Source organism: Tupaia chinensis, unplaced genomic scaffold (genome assembly GCF_000334495.1).
Source record: "Tupaia chinensis unplaced genomic scaffold, TupChi_1.0 Scaffold000104_1, whole genome shotgun sequence".
NCBI lineage: Eukaryota > Metazoa > Chordata > Mammalia > Scandentia > Tupaiidae > Tupaia > Tupaia belangeri.
In genome coordinates, this window is record NW_006159568.1 from 3,850,453 (window position 1) to 3,872,484 (window position 22,032).

Sequence of the window (22,032 nt, forward strand, 5' to 3'; positions counted from 1 at the left end):
GCACTTGCCAGACAGACAGAGAGAGACAGAGAGACAGAAAGCGAGAAATCACCCCCAGGGGGGGATGGCCATGCCGCAATCCCTTCTCCATTCTCCTCTCGGGATCTTGGGCACGCACGCACACGCACCCAGCGTGAGTTTCAAGTCACTGGGTCCGGGACATGAACCGCAGTCGACTACGTGGAAGTCCAGCGACATAGCCATTACACCAACTGCTGGTCCCTCTCTCATTCTTTTCTAGAATTTTGGGCATGCATGCAAATGTGCCTGGTGTGATTTTTAAGCTGCCAGGTTGGGAACTTCAACTGAGGTCAGCCATGTGGGAGTCCAGTGCCTTGACCACTATGCCACCTGCTGGTCCCAATTAATAAACTTTTAAAAAACAACAGAATTTATTTGTTTGAAGTCTGGCTTGGGGGATTTCTTGAACATTAAAGGGTAATTACCAAAAATAAGACAAGGTGAAGGCTGCAAGCGCTTCATACAGCCTATGTCCACTTTCATCTCCTTAGAGAGGGAAGTGGGGAGAACAAGAAGGTAACTCGGGAAGGTGTGATAATTTTAGGACTATGAGTTTTTCTGAATGTCTCTTGCTAATCATGTTTGGTGTGGGACACTGGGTCCTGAGAAATGTGGTACACTCTGGGCCAAATCACCACGAGGTCTGCTAGCTACATAGTCACTGACTTAGTCCCAGGACACCAGGGGCCACACACGGTAGGGAACAAGGGTCTTGCTAGTTTTAAAGTTCATTTTCCAAATCATTCAGATGTTTCAGAAAAGATCTTTTTTTGCGAATCTTGAGTGGACTCTTGGTCCCACACGCCTCTGCATCTTCCCTAAGAGTGATTCAGATGTTTCAGAAAAGATCTTTTTTTGCAAATCTTGAGCGGACTCTTGATCCCACACGCCTCTGCATCTTCCCTAAGAGTAAAATGGCCTCATCAGAGCAGAGCAGGCAAAGGGTAAGAATAAGGATAACGAAGCAGTCACCGGTACTCCTTAGGGTGGAGAGAGGTGGGTGGGGTCCGTCCCGCTCCTGCTTCCCATGGGCTTGCCCTTCACTTCTTATTTCTGATCTCCTTTTATTTCCGGTGGGCTGGAGATAGCAGGCCGGTACATCCTTATTCCGTTCTCCCTACACCTGACCCTGTGTAATACTAACACCAGGAAGAGGAGGTAGCCGCTGCAGCAGCATGAGACGTGAGCACAGGCAGCTCTAGTTCCTCTCTACCAGAACCAAGGGTAATTCAGATCTGGGAAAAGTGGCTCTCAGGAGATGGTAGCAGATGGGACTGTACTGTTGGCAGAGATGGCTTCACAGGGGAAGAGGATCCCATCTCACCAGCCTTTTCACGTGCTGCAGTTGGTGTAAGCTAAACCGGCCGCGTACAGCATCACCAATCAAACAGGCAGCAGTATCCTGGGATAGTGCTGTTTGTGGGAGTCTAGATGAACCTGTTAGCTAAAGCAGATCAAGGAGAAGGTGGTGAAAAAACAAATGTAGGAAGTACATGGACACATGAGGCCATAATGGTAGAGGTGAATGGGGTGTTTTACCAGGTAGAAGAGTTTCATTTAACTAAAACCATTGTATGATCCCTAGCCCTGTTCTTTTTGATTTCTGGAATCCTAGAGTAGTAGTACTAGGAGGAGCCTAAAGACCACTTGGTTTGGAGTTGGCAGGTGGTGCAGTGGTTAAGGCACTGAACTCCCACATGGCCAACTGCAGTTCGAGTCTTGGACCTGGCAGTTTACTTTCTCAGTACCCACTGCCCTCCCCTGTCAGATAAGAAAAAATAATAATGGGACCAGCAGTTAGCGTAATGGCTATGTCGCTGGGATCCCATATAGTCGACCGTGGTTTGCGTCCCGGACCCAGTGGCTTAAAACTTATGCTGGGCGCGTGTGCGTGTGTGCCCAAGATCCCGAGAGGAGAACGGAGGAGAAGGGATTGAGGCGTGGCCATGCCCCCTGGGGGGTGATTTCTCACTTTCTACCTCTTTGTCTCTCTCTGTCTGGCGAGCGCACGCGCCCTATAGCAAAAACCTCTCCAAATAAATAAATAAATAAATAAATAAATAAATAAATCAAATAAAATAATTATTTTTTAAAAATTACGAGTCTATATATATATACACTGAAAAAGAGAACATAAAACCCAACTTGGTTTAATGCCTTCAATTCACAGAGGACAAACTGAGGTCCAGAGGGGGAAGGTCTTGCCCTCTAGCTCTGTGTTAATTTTACTTTGTCCATTTATGAAGGGAACACCTGAGAAGCTGAACTAAAGGGAAAAGTGTAAGCACGGGAATGATGGCCCCTGAGGACAGCCTCTGGGCGACCGGGGTCACCTGTGAAAGTGCGACGGTCATCTTCCGAACTGTGCTCACTGAGGCAGAGGCGGGGGGAACACACCAAGTTACCAGCAAAACAAGAGCAGACGTTGCAGTCGATATTAAAGGATGTTCCATGGCCTGAAAGAAAGAGAAAGGAAATGCGGGTCTATGTCATGGATTGAGGATGAGCATAAATTAAACAATTAGTAGTTCAGAAGTTTACAGTGGAAATTCCTGAAAGATGACTTGGGCATGTACACACCGGGAAATCAGATCCGTGGTGTTCTGATTTCCTGTTCACCTCACATCACATTCTTCCCTATTCCTCCATAACGTGCTGGTTTACCAGGCTGCTCTCCATTCTCTGAGAATGCGTCTGGCCGCCCCTTCTGCCTGGAATGCTCCTTTGCTCCCCAGGAACTTCATTCATCTCTCTAGGGCCAGACCTGATGCCATCTTTGGACTGAGACTCCTCTGATGCCCTGGCAGGAGTGATTAGCTCCCAGAAGAGCTTGGTCTGCAACTCTCCCGTTGTATCACATACAGCTTAACACCACCCCCCGGCCCCGCCCCTTTAAGCTCCCAAAGCACTAGTATGTCCTTTGGTACAGAATAGGTATTCAGTCAGTGAAAGTTTACAGAAGAATACATTGTTGCCCTCAGACCTTTTTTTTTGTGCTACAAGGGATATACCTTCTCCTTTTTGCCATGGAAAATATGGACTAAAATTTCTGCTCTAGGGCAGAAATCCCTCAGACCTTTTTTTTTTTTGTGCTACAAGGGATATACCTTCACATTTTTGCCATGGAAAATATGGACTAAAATATAAATGCCTGACTTGCTCTAGGGCAGAAATTTGTAAGTTCCTTTTAACCAAAAGCATTCTTCCTTTAGATGAGATCTCACACAGAAGGGTAAACCAGAAAGCACATGAAAGCTGTATTAAAGGGTAGGACGATACGGTGAGGGATAGGGTAGCAGAGTGAGCAGGTGGGAAGGGAGCGCATACTGAAAAGTGGCATTTTTTTCACAATTTTTGAGGTCATGTATTTGAGGTCATTGGCAGGACTCTAAGTAAAAGACAGTTATAAAAGCAAGGCGGAAAACAAGACCCTAAGAGAAAAGACCAAAAGGTGGCACTTTTTTTTAACTACCAGAGGGTGTATGCGCTTGCCAGAGGGTCACAGAGACAGAGATGGGGGGAGAGAGAAAGCACCCCCTAATGGAATGTAGTCATGATGCAATCCCTTCTCCTCCATTTCTCCATCCTGTTTTCCTCCTGGCAGGGAGTCAAACCACGGTTGGCCATGTGGGCTCTGACTCCCTTAACTACTGGGCTATGAGGCCAGCCCTAAAGGGTGGCACTTTTTTTTTTTTTTAAGAAAGAGATTTTTTTTTTTTTTTTTACAGGGAGTACTCACTGGAGAGACAGAGAAAGAGACAGACGGACAGAAAGTGAGAAATCACACCCCAGGGGGGATGTCCATGCTGCAATCCCTTCTCCTCTCAGACTTTGAGCATGTATGCACACATGCTCAGCATGAATTGTAAGCTGCTGGGTCCAGGACTAGAACTGTAGTCAACTACGTGGGAGTCCAGCAACACAACCATTACACCATCTGGTGGTCTCAAGGGTAGCACTTTTTAATGTGCTCTTTCCAAACCCCCAACCAACAGGGATTCCCTTCCCCCAAGTTGCTTTTCCTGATCTCGGAATCTGAGCCTCATTTCTGCTGAAGTGGGCATGGGGTGGAGGATGGCTGAGGAGGTGGTGGAGAGGAGGGCACCTGCATCCTTGTCTGAGGAGGGCAAGAGTTTTAGAGTCGAACAGGCCTGGAGTTGAACCCTACTTACTAGCAGGGTATCTCTTTGAGCATCAGCTTCCTCATCTACGAAGTAGGGATAATAATAATACCTGCATCGAAATGTAACTTGGGGGATTAAATGCAATGTTGGGTAAGACTTAGCATCATGCTTGGCACATGCATAGAACTGGCTGTTTTATTACTACTAACCATTGGGTCTTTCTTGAGAAGACTTATAGAGGGTTTCTAAGAAGTCTTAGTGCTCTTGGGAACCAGCAGTTGGCGTAATGGCTATGTCGCTGGACTCCCACGTAGTTGACTGCGGTTTGCGTCCTGGACCCGGTGGCTTAAAACTCACGCTGGGCGAGTGTGCATGCATGCCCAAGATCCCAAGAGGAGAATGGAGGAGAAGGGATTGCGGCGTGACCATCCCCACTGGGGGGTGATTTCTTGCATTGTCTCTATGTCTCTCTCTGTCTGTCTGGCGAGCGCACGAGCCCTATAGCGAAAACCTCTCAAAAAAAAAAAAAAAAAAAGAAATCCTAGTGCTCTGTATAGTCTGACTCCTGGCCTGGAGTATCTTAAATATATGGCTTATACTTGCTGATGAGACTCTATCCAGTATTCTTCCTACACACTGAAGATAACTAATCTCATATTAAAAGCAAAAAAAGCAGGGGACCGGGTAGTGGTGTGGCAGTGACACGGTGCTCTGCAAGGATGACCAGCACGGGAAGGTTCTATGTTTGCTCCACAGACCTCCCTGCACACACTGGGTACTCATGCGCCTGTGATCCAGGGCTAGCTGAAGCTGGGGATGGATCGAGGTGTGAAGACCCTGCTGGGGTGCCCGTCTCATGCTTTTGCTCATGGAAAAAAGAAAGAAATAGTAAAAGTAAAAACCAAATATGGTTCGAAACTCACTTTTTCTTTTCCCTCCAACAATACAAGACTTCTGGAGGTCTACACAATGCATCTCCATACAATTTTCTAGGAGGCCGCTTTGTCCACAAGAACAGATTTTATAACAACCAACTTCCCCGGCAGATGATGGCACTTGGATTAGTGTCCCTTGACGGACGATGAAATCAGAAGCTTCTCCCAATTTGCACCCTGTACAAACAAAAAATTAGCTGGGAGAGACGGTACTGTCTCAGGACATAAGATACATTTCATGCAAGTCTTATAGGTACTGTGCTGCTATTACAGATTAGGAGGATTCTCCCCAAATTAAGGATCTGCCTTGGTTCACTGGCCAAAAACACATCTCCTCAAGTCAAAATTCCATGTTCTGTGGGATGTGCTGATTAAGGACTGGTACTTCAAAGTTAGCAATAGTTTAGTAAAAAATGTTAAGATATGCAGCTTTTTACTTCTTCAGACTAATCAAAGATGTTGAAAAAAATCACAGAAATTTTAAAAATGGAGTATGGAAACTGACAGTATTTTCAGGAATAATCTTTGTGAGAAAAGTTTTCAGTGATGGAATTTGAGCATATCTAAATTCAAAGAAAAACTAAATATTTGAGTGGGCATAAGGAAAACCTATTTTCTATCTTATATATTTCTACCTTTTACAAGACAGTCTGAGTTTAACAAAACAAAAGAATTCAGAATTGAATTCCACATTTAAAGGAATATAAGTATCATCATTTTAAGTAACTATGCCTTATTTTCATGCCAAAAAAAAATGATAATGTTGGGACCAGCAGTCGCTGGACTCCCATGTAGTCGATCGCGGTTCACGTCCCAGACCCGGTGGCTTAAAACTCACGCCGGCTGCGTGTGCGTGCGTGCCCAAGATCCCAAGAGGAGAATGGAGGAGAAGGGATTGCGGCGTGACCATCCCCCATGGGGGGATGATTTCTCGCTTTCTATCTCTCTCTCTGTCTGTCTGATGAGCGCACGCGCCCTATAGCAAAAACCTCTAAAAAAAATTTATAATGTAAAGATAATGGACACAAAATATTACCAGGAAATATAAAACAGCCTAACATTTCCAATTTTAACAAGATTCATTATGATTCTATAGCTGATAAATGATGGTATTACACAAATACTATAGATGATCCTTTGAGACATGTTTATTTGATGTTTTTTTAATTATTTCTTTTTACTTGAAGAATACTTAAAAATGTTAATTATAACATGATAAAGAAACATTTTTGGGACCAGCAGATGGTGTAACGGCTGTGTAGCTGGACTCCCATGTAGTTGACCGTGGTTCGAGTCCTGGACCCAGTGGCTTAAAGTCATGCCAGGCATGTGTGCGTGCATGCCCCAAATCCCGAGAAGAGAATGGAGGAGAAGGGATTGCGGTGTGGCCATCCCTTTGGGGGGTAATTTCTCGCTTTCTGTCTCTGTCTCTCTATGTCTTTCTGGTGAATGCATGTGCCCTATAGGATAAACCCCTTAAAAAAAAAAAAGAAACATTTTTTCAACTGGGAAATAATAAAAAGAAGCAAAAATGCTGCCACCACGATTGGGTCATTGGAAAAGTCATGACGCATTTTTTTTCTGTGTGAAAATTCATCCTTAGGGGCTGGCAGGTGGCATGGTAGCTAAGGGTGTTGGGCTCCCACATGGCCAACTGCAGTTCGAGTCCCAAACCTGGTGGCTTGCTTTCTCACTTTCTCTCTCTCTCTCTGTCCCTCTCTGGTCAAATTAGAATAAATAAATACATAAATAAAATTGAAGCTAAATAAAATAATTATTTTAAAAAAATATGTCATTACTTTTCTGATGACCCAATATGTGCTACAGTTACTGACAGAAAGATACAGATTATTGAAATTATGGAAGAACAATTTTTTCAGCCTTAAAATCATCTGCATTTCAACATAACATAAATGTTTATGAAGAGAATTATATATCCTATTGAGCATGACATTTTTCTATATACTAAAGGAGAGAAAAGAAAAAAACATGAATATACAATATGTTTTCTTAAATATTATAATATGGAAAAAAAAGTACAAAAATCTGGACCCAGCTTCTCTTTTCTTCTTAGCCAAGAACCCAGTAACACATTATGAGCGTCAAGTTTTGAATCAGTATTATTTGTTTACAATCTAAGTGACAATTGAAAATGAGGGCTGGCGTTGTAGCACAGTGGTGGTTAAGTGCTGTGCAGAAAAAGCCGAATGCTATATAGCCAACCAGAACTCGAGTCCTGGCCGTGGTGGCTTAAAAATCATACTGGGCCAATAAGTAGCATGGTGGTTAAGGAGCTGGACTCCCACATGGCTGACTGCAGTTTGAATCCTGGATTTGGCAACTTGCTTTCCCACTCTCCCTCTCCCTTTCTCTCTTTCTGGTCAAACTGAATTAATAATGATAAATAAAATTAAATAATTATTTTTTAAAAAAATTAAACAAAAAAAAGAAAGTAAACCCACACTGGGTATGCACACATGTGCCCAGGATCCAGATGGATGGAGAATAGGAAGAAAAAGGATTTTGGTGTGACTCAGCTCTGTTGAGGAGAGATTTCTCTCTCTGTCATGTGTGCACACATGCCCTTTAGCATTAAAAAAAAAAAGGAACAAAAATTACATGTGTCTTTGTCTTTTCCTGCTTACATAAATAATGCATACTTATTGGAGAAACATCAAACATTGCAGAAATACATAATATAGACAATAAGTCTCTACAGCCCCAGTCCAAAGATAATTCCTATAAGAAATACCAGCAGGACTGGTCTGCACTCACACCCACACCCACCTACCTTGAACACAAGAGTATGGAAGGCAGGGGTCTCCAGATGGACACCCTTTTCGGTTGACTTCACAGAGCTCATTGGCCGGGCAAGGATTTGGGTTACAGGGATGAGTCACTTCTTCTACAATGTTACCTAAAGTACTTGGTCCTGAAAAAAACAAACAGATCCATATAACCCACATAAAAGAGTAACAGAGGTCTGTAAATGATCTGAATTAATAACTGGAATAAATAGTGGGCTCATGAGCAAAGCCTGATTTTAATTAGCTATTACATCACTCAGATTCTGTCATTTCTGAATTTAGCATAAATATACACACATTCATTCACTTGTTTATTCACTGAGTGCCTGTAATAATACTGCACGAGGTTCCAGGCAACCGATGATACAGTGATGATTAGACAGACAAGTCTCTAACAAAGAGTTTATTTACCTCTAGTAGAGAAATAGTCTATAAATACTGTGTCTATGTGTAAAAACAAAAAATAAAGCCAGGTAATTATAAGTGTAATTATAGTGTAAGGAGATGAAAGGTGATGGTGTATTTTGGATAATGTGGTCGAATAGGTACTTAAGTCTAAGAGGGATAATTCAGCATGTTTTACCATAAATGATAATTTATTATGGTAATATGGACTGATCTCATGATTATATTTAACATCCAAAATCTTTACCAGGAAGAGTTTTTCTTAATACAAAGTATATGTGATCTCTAACAGAGTACTGAAATCAAACAAAAGCATTTCTTTAGATTTCCCTCCCATTGAAATAGTTTCCTTCTACACATACGTTTGACTGCTCTCACAGAGTCTAAGACCGTGAATGCATTAGCTTTGTTTCCTTGATTTTAGGCCAGACTCAAACTTTAAGCCATTAGAGGTAAAGACTCCTGGAGTTCATCTCATCCAGCCCAGTCACTTTATAAACAGGGAAAATGAGGCTCAAAGAAGTGACCTCAGAAGTCACAGAGGTTTGTATTCTAGCCTAATGCTCTCTCTCTTTTTTGGATAAACTGGCCACAAAAATTAAGGGACATAGTTTGCTGGTATTTTTTAAAATGTGGCAGATACTACCAGTTACAAATTAATGATTTTTTTCTTTACATTTGTCTTTAGACAGCTTAATTGCAAATTTTTTTTCCTCCCACCAAATACATCAAATGTATCTTATGTTTATTTTTTCCACTTTCTAATAGATCTCCAATTTTACCTAATTGGAGATAGCAATGGGCCCACAGCTAAAAAAGAAAATCTTCACCAGCTTCCTTACAACTAGAGATGGCCAGTGAGAGTAAGGAGAAGCTGTTTGCTCTGTTCCTCCCTTTTTACCACCTGGAAGCAGGATATGGTGGTTAGACCTCCAGTAGCCATGCTGTGATGACAAAGTGCATGAAGTAATATTGATGACAGAAGGCAGGTGCTAAGGATGGTGGAGAAAGACAGAGGGGCCTGGATTCCTGATGATGGAGCCACTGTTACAACCCTGGACTACTGTTTCTGGATTTTTGTTTGTTTGTTTGTTTAGAGAGATATTTTGCTATAGGGTGCATGTGCTTGCTGGAGAGACAGAGAAAGACAGAGAGACAGAAAGTGAGAAATCACCACCCACACCACAAACCCTTCTCCATTCTCCTTTTGGGATCTTGGGCATAACATACATGTGCCTAGCCTGAGTTTTAAGCTGCCAGGTCAGGGACTCGAACTGCAGTTGACGATGTGGGAGTCCAGCGATGTAGCCACTATGCCATTTGCTAGACCCTCTGGATTTTTTTGAAAAACTTTTGTCTGTTCTTCTACTAGGACAAAGTCTGACAGAGCAAGTAGAAGGTGGTCTCAGTGATTGCCTTTCTGGTCAGCTCCTGGCACGAATGCCCCTGGCTTCCAACAGTCGCCTTGCTGTCAGGGAGCTCAGCTCAATGAGATATCAACTTACTTTTCTAGCTCTTGGCAGGAGTACCTGCCAAGGAGAAGCTGAAGCAGTGAGTTAAGTTCCACTTTCATGTCCTAACCCAGACCATCGTTTTTTTATTTCCTAGTGGTGGTTAAGTCCAAAACAATGTCAAGCTCAGAAACACTGGTATTTTCTTTTTAATTAAAACTTTGAAAAAATTCATTATAAAGGGCATATGTGCAAACGATGCCAAAGGAAGAGAGTAGGGTAAAAATAGGGTTCTGAGGGCCAGCAGGTGATGTAGTGGTTAGGGAGCTGAACTCCCACATGGCCAACCGTGGTTCGTGTCCCAGACCTGGCAGCTTGTTTTCTCACTTTCCCTCTCTGTCTCTCTCTAGTCCAATTAAAAAATATAGTAAATAAAATAAAATAAAATAACACTTTAACAAATTTATAAAAGAGGGAAGAGTACCCTTATGCTGTGATTCCCCTCCTTCAGTCCTCCAGTCTATGGGATTCTGAGCATGCAGGGCGTGTGCCTAGTGTGTTTCAGGCTGACTGAGCCCAGGGATCTGGCTTCTCTTAAGAAAAGCATTAGAGGGAACCAGCAGTTAGCGTAATGGCTATGTCGCTGGACTCCCACGTAGTCGACCGCGGTTCGCGTCCTGGACCCGGTGGCTTAGAACTCACGCCGGGTGCGTGTGCGTGCGTGCCCAAGATCCCGAGAGGAGAATGGAGGAGAAGGGACTGTGGCGTGACCATTCCCCCTGGGGGGGGATTTCTCGCTTTCTGTCTCTATGGCTCTCTCTGTCTTTCTGGCGAGCACATGCGCCCTATAGCAAAAACCTCTCAAAAACAAACAAACAAACAAAAAAACAACAAAAAAAAGAAAAGCATTAGAGGGGCCACCAGGTGGCATGGTGGTTAAGGGCTGGAGTCCCACATGGCTGACTGTGGTACGAGTCCTAGATCTGGTAGCTTGAAAATCACACCAGGTACATATCCAGAAATCCCAGGAGAATGGAGGAGAAGGGATTGCTGCATGGCCATTCCCCCCAGGGGATGATTTCTCATTTTTCTTCTTACTGTCTCTCTCTAAGCACTTGTGCCCTATGTCAAAAACATAAAGAAAAAAAGAAAAACAAGCATTTGAGCTGACCAAGGAGCTGGTCCAGATTAATTGACAATCTGAAGACAAAAAGCTGGATATCCCCTGGGGAAATTCCACATTCTAGTCAAATCATGGCAGGGACACAGTAATGGTACAGAGCTGGTTATCTGAGAATGCTGGCCCCAGATTCACTGCTTAGAATTCATGATTGACAATAGTTCATGCCTTCTCAGACTGACACGATTCTTCTATTTACATATTTAAAGATGACAGTGCTTTCCTGTGCCAAAAAAGCCAAGCAAGTAAGATAAATCTGTGACTGAGATCGTGTCATTAAATCACAAGTTCTCTACAGATGGATGTTCACCCAACAAACAGCAAGGACAGAGATGAAAGGGAAATGTTTGAAATCTAAAAAACAAACAACTTCCAATGAAAAAAATACTTACTGAGGTACGTATCCAAAGGTATGCAGTTCTCTAGGTCATCTGTAGGGGACAGAAGCTCACAAATACTTTCAGCTGTGTGGTCTTCAGGGAATTTGTTCTGGTCTCCACATTTTTTGAGAATCTCTACACAATCTGATCTTGAAAAAAAAATGCACACAACTTAGGGTCATCTTCCTCATGCTGTCCAGTCAATATTACTTCTGTTTCTGAAGCTTTGCAGGAAATGAGTTTCCATAACTTTAACAATGTTCCAAAATTCGTTAGGTGTAAGCACAGTAAAAGAGAACAGGCGTCACAGGGGACTTTGGGTTGAACAGTAAATTCAAAGCATCCCTAACTTTCTCTTATCAGAGATCAAAAGACTTGCCCAAGTTTGTACTTGTTTTTGAGGCAGGAGAAAGCTAGCAAATGGAAGCAGCTAAGGGAGCTAGAGTGTCTTCCCATGTAGCTAGATAGAAAAACCAATCAGGAGGGGCCAGCAGGTGGTGTAGTGGTTAAGGTACTGGACATTCCCACATGGCTGACCATGGTTTGAGTCGTGGACCTGGTGGCTTGCTTTCCTACTTTCCTTTTCTCTCTGCATCTGTCTTTCTCTGGTCAAATTAAAATAATGAATGAATGAATAAATAAATAAATAAAAACAATCAGGGCAGAAAATTCCCCACCCAAGGTAACGTAAGCAGGAGATTAGTGGGGTATATCTAGCTGGTTAAGCCTCGTTTGATACAGCCAGTGAGATGAATCAGTGGGCTAAGCCACATTTGACATAGACGATGAGATGAGAACAATCAGTGGGCCTAGTCAATGCTCAACCGGTATGACCTAGGTTAAAAATGGCAAATCCCGTAGAATGCATCTGCTGGGGAAGATGAGAACAATCAGTGGGCCCAGTCAATGCTCAACTGGTATGACCTAGGTTAAAAATGATAAATCCCGTAGAATGCATCTGCTGGGGCCTTTTGAGTCACTCTTTCTCTGTTCGCTCAGGTCCACTCCTGCCTCTCAGGAGTATACTTTCACTTTTAATTAATAAACTACCTTTTCCTTTCATTATTGGCGTGTTTCGTTCAATTTTTTTGTCCAAAACACCGAGAACTTGGATATCATCACAGAAGTCATCGTGCAACAATATTACCGCAAATATGGCTCTTCACCATCTTTGAGAGGCTAGTCTGATTTGCTCTTTTTGTCTTTCAATTGCCAGAGAAAGATAAGATCACAGCGAGAGGGGAAGAAAGCGCCTCTCAACAGGGGTCATGCTGCAATGCCCTCTCCTCCATTTCTTCATCCTGTTGGGACTCTGAGCATGCATGCACACATGCCTGACATACGCCTCAACCACAGTTATCCATGTCAGATCCTGCTCCTCGAACCAATTAACTGCAGGGCTAGCCTGATGTACTCTTTGCAAAATCGTATATCCCTACTTTTAGGACCTTATGCTTGTTCGTTTGCTGGCTTGCTTCTTTCTCTTTCTCTTCCTCTTCCTCCCTTTTCTTTTCTTCTTTCTTTCTTTCTTTCTTCCTTTCTTTCTTTCTTTCTTTCTTTCTAAATGCTGCTGCTTTTACCCATCATAGGGGCTCCTGTCTTTATCCTAGATTTCCCAAGCAAAGTATTTATTTAAAAACGTTGCTAGGGACAGGCCCTATGAATGTATCCCGTAAATACTTCACTTACCAACCATTTATGGAACACCTATTACGTAACAGGATTATGCTAACATCTGAAGAGATACTAAAAAAGAGGTAACAAGATAGTAGAAAAATGGTACAAAGAATACATGCCTTAAGGAGAGCAAAAGTCTAGCAGAATATAAAGAAATACTCAAAATATAAAAGAGAATTGTACATCAAAGGCATTTAATAAATATTTTTGAACTAAGTCCCACAAGAGAAGCACAAATAAAGTTCTGTAGGAATTTATAGTAAGGAAAACTAGTGTCAGCTGGAAGATCTGGGATGCTTCTATAGGAATGTCTGGTATGTGAGAGGGGCCAAGGACATGGACGTGGGGGAGCGGGGAGAGCAGTATTTTAAGCGGAGGATGAAGAGTGAGAAAACATTTGCTATGCCGGAGTTGGGTGGGGTGTGTGTGTGGGGGTGATGAACCAATGGAAGTGGTGGGAGAGAAAATTCTAAAAAGTCTCTGGGTAGATTTGAAAAATGGGATAATCATTATGATGGAAGCAACTTACTTGCAAATAATACTTCCTCGGGATTTGCTATGACACGGTTTAATCTGCAGTGAACAAGCTACTGCCTTCCACATTTCTGGCTGGCACTTCTTAATATCAAGAACAGGTATGTTGATAAAGGGCATCTTTATGCTTCCTTTCTCCCACAGCTTCATGTCATTCATGGCTCCTTGATCTGACTGAGCATTACAACTCCTGAAAAGTTCTGTCGGCCTAAAGAGAAAAGAGGCCAGAAGGAATGAAGAGTCAATTTCTAGAGTGAAGTACTGAGTAAGATTCTGACACACTCATGTATCAGGAAAATCTGATTTTCTTACAGAAGAAAGTGCATACAGCCTGTCAAAGGACATCAGCTTCAAGCACACGAAGATTCAACGAAGAGACTAGCGTTAAAATTCTAAAATGCAGGGTTGGCAGGTGGTGTAGTTGTTAAGGGCACTGGACTTCCACATGGCTGACTGTGGTTTGAGTCCTAGACCTGGTGTCTTGCTTTCTCACTTTCTTAATCTCTTTCTTACTCTATCCCTCTCTGGTCAAATAAAATAAAAACTAAAGTTAAATAAAATAATTCTAAAAAAAAAAAAAAAAACCTAACAGCATGTTTTCTTTTTAACACAGATTTTTGTGAGGTAGTTTAAAACTTCAAAATAATAGGGACAGAACTATTATCCACTGGCCCTACTTCTTTTTTAAAAATTTATTTTACAATATAACTATCATGAGTCCAAGTTTTTAAAATTAGGCATAATAAAAAAATAGAATGCGCATTTTATGGTTATAGTCGATGTGATTTGATGAATGTGTACATCCATACACGCACATCTCAACCAACTAGGGAACATGTCCATCATGTCAGAGAGTTCCCTGGCACCCTTGTCAAGTCAAGGCCCTCTAGCCTCACTCACCATTCATATATATGTATCACCATTAATTCTGCCTGTTCTAGAACGCCATATAAATAGTCATATCACATGTACTCTTTGGGTCTGAGGTCTTCAGCTAAATATCTCTTGAGATTCATCCATGCTGTTGCATATACACTAAGTAGTTGGTTTCTCTTTATTGTCTAGTTGTCTTCTGTTAATAAATATACCTGGTGGTTTTATCCTAGTGGTTCTCAAACTTTTTGATCTCAGAAACAATTTAAACTCTTAAAAAGTTATTACGTTCTTGGGACCAGCAGATGATGTAATTTGCTTTGCTGGACTCCCACATGGCTGATGGCAGTTTGAGTCCTGGACTTGGTGGCTTCAAACTCAAGCCAGGCACGTGTGTGTGCATGCCCAAAACCCTGAGAAGTAAATGGAGGAGAAAGGATTGAGGCATAGCCATCTTCCTGGGGGGGTGATTTCTCACTTTCTGTCCCTCTATCTCCCTCTGTCGCTACAGCAAACGCAGGCACTCTATAGCAAAAATTTTTCTTAAAAAACAAAAAAATTATTAGTTCTTAAAAAGCTTTTGTTTATGGGGTTTATATCCATCAATATTTACCACATTAGAAATCAAAACTGATTTTAAAAATAGTTATAATGTTTTTTAGAGGTTTTTGCCTTAGGGCGTGTGTGCTTTCTGGAAAGTGAGAGGGAAAGTAAGAAATCACCTCCCCATGGGGCATGGCCATACTGCAATCCTTTCTCCTCCATTCTCCTCCTGGGGTCTTGGACATACACACAGATGCGCTCAGATGAGGCATAGCCATCTTCCTGGGGGGGTGATTTCTCACTTTCTGTCCCTCTATCTCCCTCTGTCGCTACAGCAAACGCAGGCACTCTATAGCAAAAATTTTTCTTAAAAAACAAAAAAATTATTAGTTCTTAAAAAGCTTTTGTTTATGGGGTTTATATCCATCAATATTTACCACATTAGAAATCAAAACTGATTTTAAAAATAGTTATAATGTTTTTTAGAGGTTTTTGCCTTAGGGCGTGTGTGCTTTCTGGAAAGTGAGAGGGAAAGTAAGAAATCACCTCCCCATGGGGCATGGCCATACTGCAATCCTTTCTCCTCCATTCTCCTCCTGGGGTCTTGGACATACACACAGATGCGCTCAGAGCGAGTTTCAAGCCACCAGGTCTGGGACTCAAACTGTAGTCGGTCATTTGGGAGTCTAGCAATGTAACCACTATGCCATCTGCTGGTCCCCAAAATAGTTATTAATTTATTTAAAATTACAAGAAGCCATTGCATGTTAATATAAATATTACTTTTATTTCAAAAACTATATGTTTCAAAACAAGATAAAAATCAGTGAGAAGAATAGAACTTTCTACAATTTTGCAGATCTCCTTCACACCTGGCTTAATAAAAAACAGCTGGATTTTTCTATCTGCTTCTGTATTCACTCTTGCTATATCACATTTCTTACAGCTTCTGCAAAGGTCTAGCGTTCACTCTTGTGAGACTGAGAGTGAAAAAGGCAAATGACACCTTTTTATTATAAAGAATTATTTTATTTAACTTTATTTATTTATTCATTTATTTTAATGTGATTAGAGAGGGACAGAGAGAGAGCGAGAGAAAGTAAGAAAGTAAGCCACCAGGTCCAGGACTCCAACCATGGTCGACCGTGTGGGAGTTCAGTGCTATTAACCACCATGCCACCTGCCAGCCTTTGTAATGAGATCTTAATATTATTATAAAAATAGTTTTGATCTCATGGACCTACTGAATGGGTTTTGCGAACCTTGAACCACACTGCAAAATGTGGATTTATCCAGTCACCAGTTCATAGACATTGAGATTATTTCTAGTTTTCATGCCTAGGAATAGCATTGTGAGTCACAGAGTAGGTTTAACTTTCTAAGAAACCACCAAGGTGTTTCCCAAAGTGGTTATACCATTTTACATACTCATCACCAGTACATAAAAGTTCTAGTTGCTTTACATGTTTATCAGTCTTTTTAGTTATTAGTTTGCAGTGGTATTTGTCGATTTCATTTTGCATTTCATTGATGACTAATGATGTTGAGCACCTTTTCATGTAATTATTGGCCATTCATATATATATACAGTCCCTGGGGATGGCCATGCTGCAATCCCTTATCCTCCATTCTCCTCTCCAGATTTTGGGTATGCATGCACACATACCCAGTGTGATTTCCTTTTTTTTTTGGAGATATTTTTGCTATAGGGTGCATATGCTTACTGGAGAGATAGAGAGTCAGAAAGTGAAAAATCACCCTCCAGGGAAGATGGCCACCCCACAGTCCCTTCTCCATTTTCCTCTTGGTTGGGATTTCTGGCACACATACACATGTGCCCGGTGTGAGTTTTAAGCCATCGGGTCTGGGACTCAAACTGTGGTTGACTACGTGGGAGTCCAGGGATGTAACCATTATGCCATCTGCTGGTTCCCCCACTGTGAATTTCAAGCTGCCAGGTCCAGGACTGAAACTGTGGAGTCAGACATGTGGAACCTAGTGCCTTAGCTTCCATGCCATCTGCTAGTCCTGGATATTGTCTTTGTGACATGTCCTTCAGCTTTTTTAAAGAAAAGTTGAGTTGTCTTTTTCTTAGTGAGTTACAAAAGTTTTTGTTTTTGTTTTAATTTGCCAGAGGGCATGTGTACTTGATGGAGACAGAGAGAGAGGGAGAGAGACAAAGCATCGTCTAGTGGTGAGTGGTCATGCCGCCATCCCTTCTCCTTCATTGTTCTATCCCGCTGGGATTTTGGGCATGCGTGCACAGGTGTCCATTGTGTTTCTCAGGCTGCCAGGACTAGGATCTAAACTATTTTTATAACTATATTAAGATCTCATTTGCCAGGTGGCGTAGTCCTGAAGCTGACCACATGAAATTTAGCTCCTTTAACTACAAGGCCATGGGGCTGGCCTACTTTGCTCTTAGAGAGGCATGGTTTTAGGTGTTCTTATGGTTTTTAGTTTAATCTTTAGTCCTTAGATGAGGTCTCTACTCCCAAGATAGGGCCTTTAAGGAGTTTCAGTGAAAATCTCAAGGTGTTTGCTAGGTCCTTCTAACTTGGCATGACTTGAATGCCAAACTAAGCCTCCTCAGAAAAGGCAGCTGCTGGGGCTGGCAGTGGTTAAAGGTACTGAACTCCCACATGGCTGTCCTCGGTTCAAGTCCCAGACCTGGCAGCTTGCTTTCTCACTTTCTCTCTCATTCTATCCCTCTATGATCAAATAAAAATAAATAAATAAACAAATAAATAAATGGATAAAGATAAATTATGCCATCTGCTGGTTCCCCCACTGTGAATTTCAAGCTGCCAGGTCCAGGACTGAAACTGTGGAGTCAGACATGTGGAACCTAGTGCCTTAGCTTCCATGCCATCTGCTAGTCCTGGATATTGTCTTTGTGACATGTCCTTCAGCTTTTTTAAAGAAAAGTTGAGTTGTCTTTTTCTTAGTGAGTTACAAAAGTTTTTGTTTTTGTTTTAATTTGCCAGAGGGCATGTGTACTTGATGGAGACAGAGAGAGAGGGAGAGAGACAAAGCATCGTCTAGTGGTGAGTGGTCATGCCGCCATCCCTTCTCCTTCATTGTTCTATCCCGCTGGGATTTTGGGCATGCGTGCACAGGTGTCCATTGTGTTTCTCAGGCTGCCAGGACTAGGATCTAAACTATTTTTATAACTATATTAAGATCTCATTTGCCAGGTGGCGTAGTCCTGAAGCTGACCACATGAAATTTAGCTCCTTTAACTACAAGGCCATGGGGCTGGCCTACTTTGCTCTTAGAGAGGCATGGTTTTAGGTGTTCTTATGGTTTTTAGTTTAATCTTTAGTCCTTAGATGAGGTCTCTACTCCCAAGATAGGGCCTTTAAGGAGTTTCAGTGAAAATCTCAAGGTGTTTGCTAGGTCCTTCTAACTTGGCATGACTTGAATGCCAAACTAAGCCTCCTCAGAAAAGGCAGCTGCTGGGGCTGGCAGTGGTTAAAGGTACTGAACTCCCACATGGCTGTCCTCGGTTCAAGTCCCAGACCTGGCAGCTTGCTTTCTCACTTTCTCTCTCATTCTATCCCTCTATGATCAAATAAAAATAAATAAATAAACAAATAAATAAATGGATAAAGATAAATAAAATAATTAAAGAAAAAAATTTAAAAAAATAAAAGAAAAGGCAGCTGCTACTGTATAATCCATGTCCACCTTCTTTTAGCCTTCTGCTTATTATTTTCCCTGGGTTCTTTATAGTGCTAACCTGCACAAGTGCAATGTAAGAGCCAATCAAGGATTTAAGGGCAATTCATGTACAAATTTTGGGATGTTTCCTTTTGTGATTCTCTCCTTTGTGAGATTGCCCCCCTTCAGTAGTAAGCCTGTCTGGTAGCCCCAACTCTGATCGCCCCTCAGCCCAAGATTGCTGCTTTCCGCTTGAAATCTATTCCCCACGCAAGGGGACTGCATGGACCTATGAGGCGAAAGTAGATACATGTGGTTTTCATTCAGTGTGGCTTCTATCTTTCATGAGATATAGCCTCCTACTTCCAATCATTCTTCAATGCCTTCAAAACAATTGTTGTTTTGTATTTTGTGCAGAGGTTATAATTGGAATCAGCAGGGGTGTTTTCTGATATAAATTATTCCACCATTGCCAAAAGTCGTAACTCTGTGTTCAAATTTAACTTCAAAAATTTCATAGATTTTAAATTTACTCAATTTCTAAGCAGGCAGGTCGTTACTGGCTAACCTCTATCTTCAGTTGTAAAGATAGTTCATTTTTTCTTATTTAAATACTCAGAAATTTAAAAGGATAGGGTGTGTGTTGGCCCAAGGAAAACATCATCTGACAAAAATACCTAGAACTTCCTTCTGGAGTAACTGAATCTTCCCTTTTGCTGTCATGGTCTCTGAGCTGTTGCTCACAACACCCCTTCTTTAGGAACTCCCCTTTTCTGGTTTCTATACAGAGCTCTCATCCACTGCTTCTGATGCCCTTTTTGTTTTCTTCACCATTTCTCTAGCTATCAACTGTGGATATATTCCAAGGCTCAGTTCTTGTCCTCTTATTTTTTTACTATACTCAATACTAGGAAAACATCTATTTGAATTGTTCTGTAAAGAAATATTTTGGGGGGCCAGTGGGTAGTACGTTGAACTCACACATGGCCAACCATGGTTTGAGTCCTGGACCCGACGGCTTGAAACTCACACTGGCCACATGTGCATGTGTGCTCAAATTCCCAGGAGAAGAATGGAGAAGGGTTTGGAGTGTAGCCATCCCCCTTGGGAGATGATTTCTTGCTTTCTCTCTTCCTGGGTCTCCAGCAAGCACATGTGCCCTATAGCAAAAATCTCTTTCTAAAAAAAATAAAAAATAATAAGTGTTTTTCCATAAATGGGACTCTGTGAATAGGGACCTCAACCAGTCTGAGGTCCTTCAAAGTAAACTGTCACAGGTGAACATTTGGATGACCATATGGTTCACAGTGATTTACTCTGTGATGAATTGTTTCTACTGGTGGTGCAGCGGAAGGGAGAGGAGACTGAAGCAGAACAGATTCTTTGAACTTGAAGCTTGAGGTATCTCTACATTGAAAAAGATTTTTGTGTCTACGGCCATACCATCCTGAACACACCTGATCTCGTCTGATCTCGGAAGCTAAGCAGGGTCGGGCCTGGTTAGAACTGGGATGGGAAAATGATTTTTGTAATAGTGCTTCCTTTCCCAGAGGTGATTTACCATGTGGAATATGGCATTTAAAAATATTGATTGTCAGAAAAGTCATGACGCATTTTGGAGAAAAACACAGGAAAAATACATCATGACTTTTCCGACGACCCAATATAGCATTCTTTTAACCTAGCAGAAACAAAATAAGAGTACACTGGCATCTTCACTTATTTTATTTAAAAACTGGAAAATTAATGATAAAACATTTCCATTGTAGGTATAATAATTTGTTCTTACCTGTTGTTAAAATTAGTACAGTAAGTTAGGTTTCTACAGCCCAGTTGGCAAGGTTCCCGGACATCTGCTAGGCAGGTCAACATGGACACTTCCACTGGATTATACTCACAAAAGCGATCAAACTCTTGCCAGCTCTGTGTATTGCCCCAGCTCATGCTGTATAGTTTAGTGCACAGTTCCCTGAGACAAAGGCACAAATGCAGAAACATAGAGATGAGTCACATAAGTATTTGTTTTGCATAAAACTCTTATGAACTTTATTTCAAAACTCGATGAACTATATGCTTTGAAACATAAATTAGAAAAAAAGTATTAAAAAAAGACTCTTTCCTAGAATTTAGAGATAGAAAAAGTATTCTTTTCTGTGAGAAATAGGCCCTCTTTAATTATCAATTTCTTCCCTTTTTGCTATGGTTTCTAGAAAGCGCAATGCTAAGTTTAATGTTCAACTATAGTATTTATATATTCTTAGTTCTTGGCATAATTATTTCCTCCTATATCTTTCTGATCTCTCTCTTTCTTTTTAAATTTTTACTTAAAGTAAAACACATGAATTTGCTGCCACACAGATGTTTTTCCTGTACAGGTTGAGCAGCCTTAATCTGAAATGTTCTAAAATCTGAAACTGCATGCTGACAGGATGACGGAAGTAGAAACTTCCACATCTGACCTCATGTGACAGGTTGCAATACAAGAATGTTGCATAAAATTATCTTTAGATTATGTGTGTAAGGTGTATATTCAACATAAATGAACTTCATGTTCAGCCTTGGGTTCCATCCGCAAGATGTCTTGTTATATGTATGCAAATACTCCAAAATCTGAAATACTTTGGGTCCCAAGAATTTCAGATAAGGTATAGTCAACCTGTATTTATGTTCAATCACAGGAAGCAAAACTATGGCATGTGCTCAGGCTTCTTTGAAGAAGTATTATACATTTAGGTTCACTAGAACACAAAGCCACTGTATTCCTTAAGCTATTCCAAAGCCTCTCTATACTACTGTAGGGAATACACGACATTCTTATTTTTAGTACTCGATGATCACAAAGCAACTTAAGTGTTTGTATACAGTGAAAACAATATCTGTAACACTTCCAAAGTACTTTCATATAGTAGATCCATTAGTTTATCTTTTTATTTATAAAAGTAATACATGTTCACTGTACAAAATGTTGTATTTGAAATATACAAAGTCACAAGTAAAATTTTTCCTCTCTTCATATGTTACCTGACATTCGTAGCTACCCCTGTGAGGAGTGTATCTGTACTTTTATGTTTGTTCAGTTGCTCTACCAATGTTACTGAGTGCCTACTTTGTATGAGGGCCTGTTTGAGGAACTACAGGTGCAGTGGTGAATACAAGACAACCTAAATGGCACTTACACTCTGTAGAGAAGGAAAGCTGAGATTAAATTATGTCAGGGACCTTGATCTGGAAACTGATCTTTTTTTCTAGCCCTCAACTTTCCATATACACCTTGGACTGGTTAACATCGCAGAGTTCATTCTTACATGCGAAACAGAAATTACACAAATTTCCCCAGTTATCTTATAAGGTTTCATGAACAACAAATCTTGATGGAATTGAAAATATTTAGCAAACCATTAACCCTACATCAAAATAAGAGAGGAAACTTTCTTGCTGA

General features: G+C 41.3%; 1 protein-coding gene across 1 annotated transcript in view; it reads right to left on the bottom strand.

Moving 5' to 3' along the window:
• RECK (reversion inducing cysteine rich protein with kazal motifs) overlaps nt 1-22,032 on the bottom strand; it is an 83,094-nt gene that overhangs the window by 17,333 nt on the left and 43,729 nt on the right. Inside the window, exons 10-15 of the mRNA XM_006143781.2 lie at nt 20,383-20,562; nt 13,510-13,722; nt 11,316-11,452; nt 7,872-8,012; nt 5,069-5,257; nt 2,355-2,477 (exon numbers count right to left, since the gene is read on the bottom strand). Coding sequence (XP_006143843.1) covers nt 2,355-2,477; nt 5,069-5,257; nt 7,872-8,012; nt 11,316-11,452; nt 13,510-13,722; nt 20,383-20,562 — 983 coding nt within the window. The remainder of the gene's footprint in view (nt 1-2,354; nt 2,478-5,068; nt 5,258-7,871; nt 8,013-11,315; nt 11,453-13,509; nt 13,723-20,382; nt 20,563-22,032) is intronic.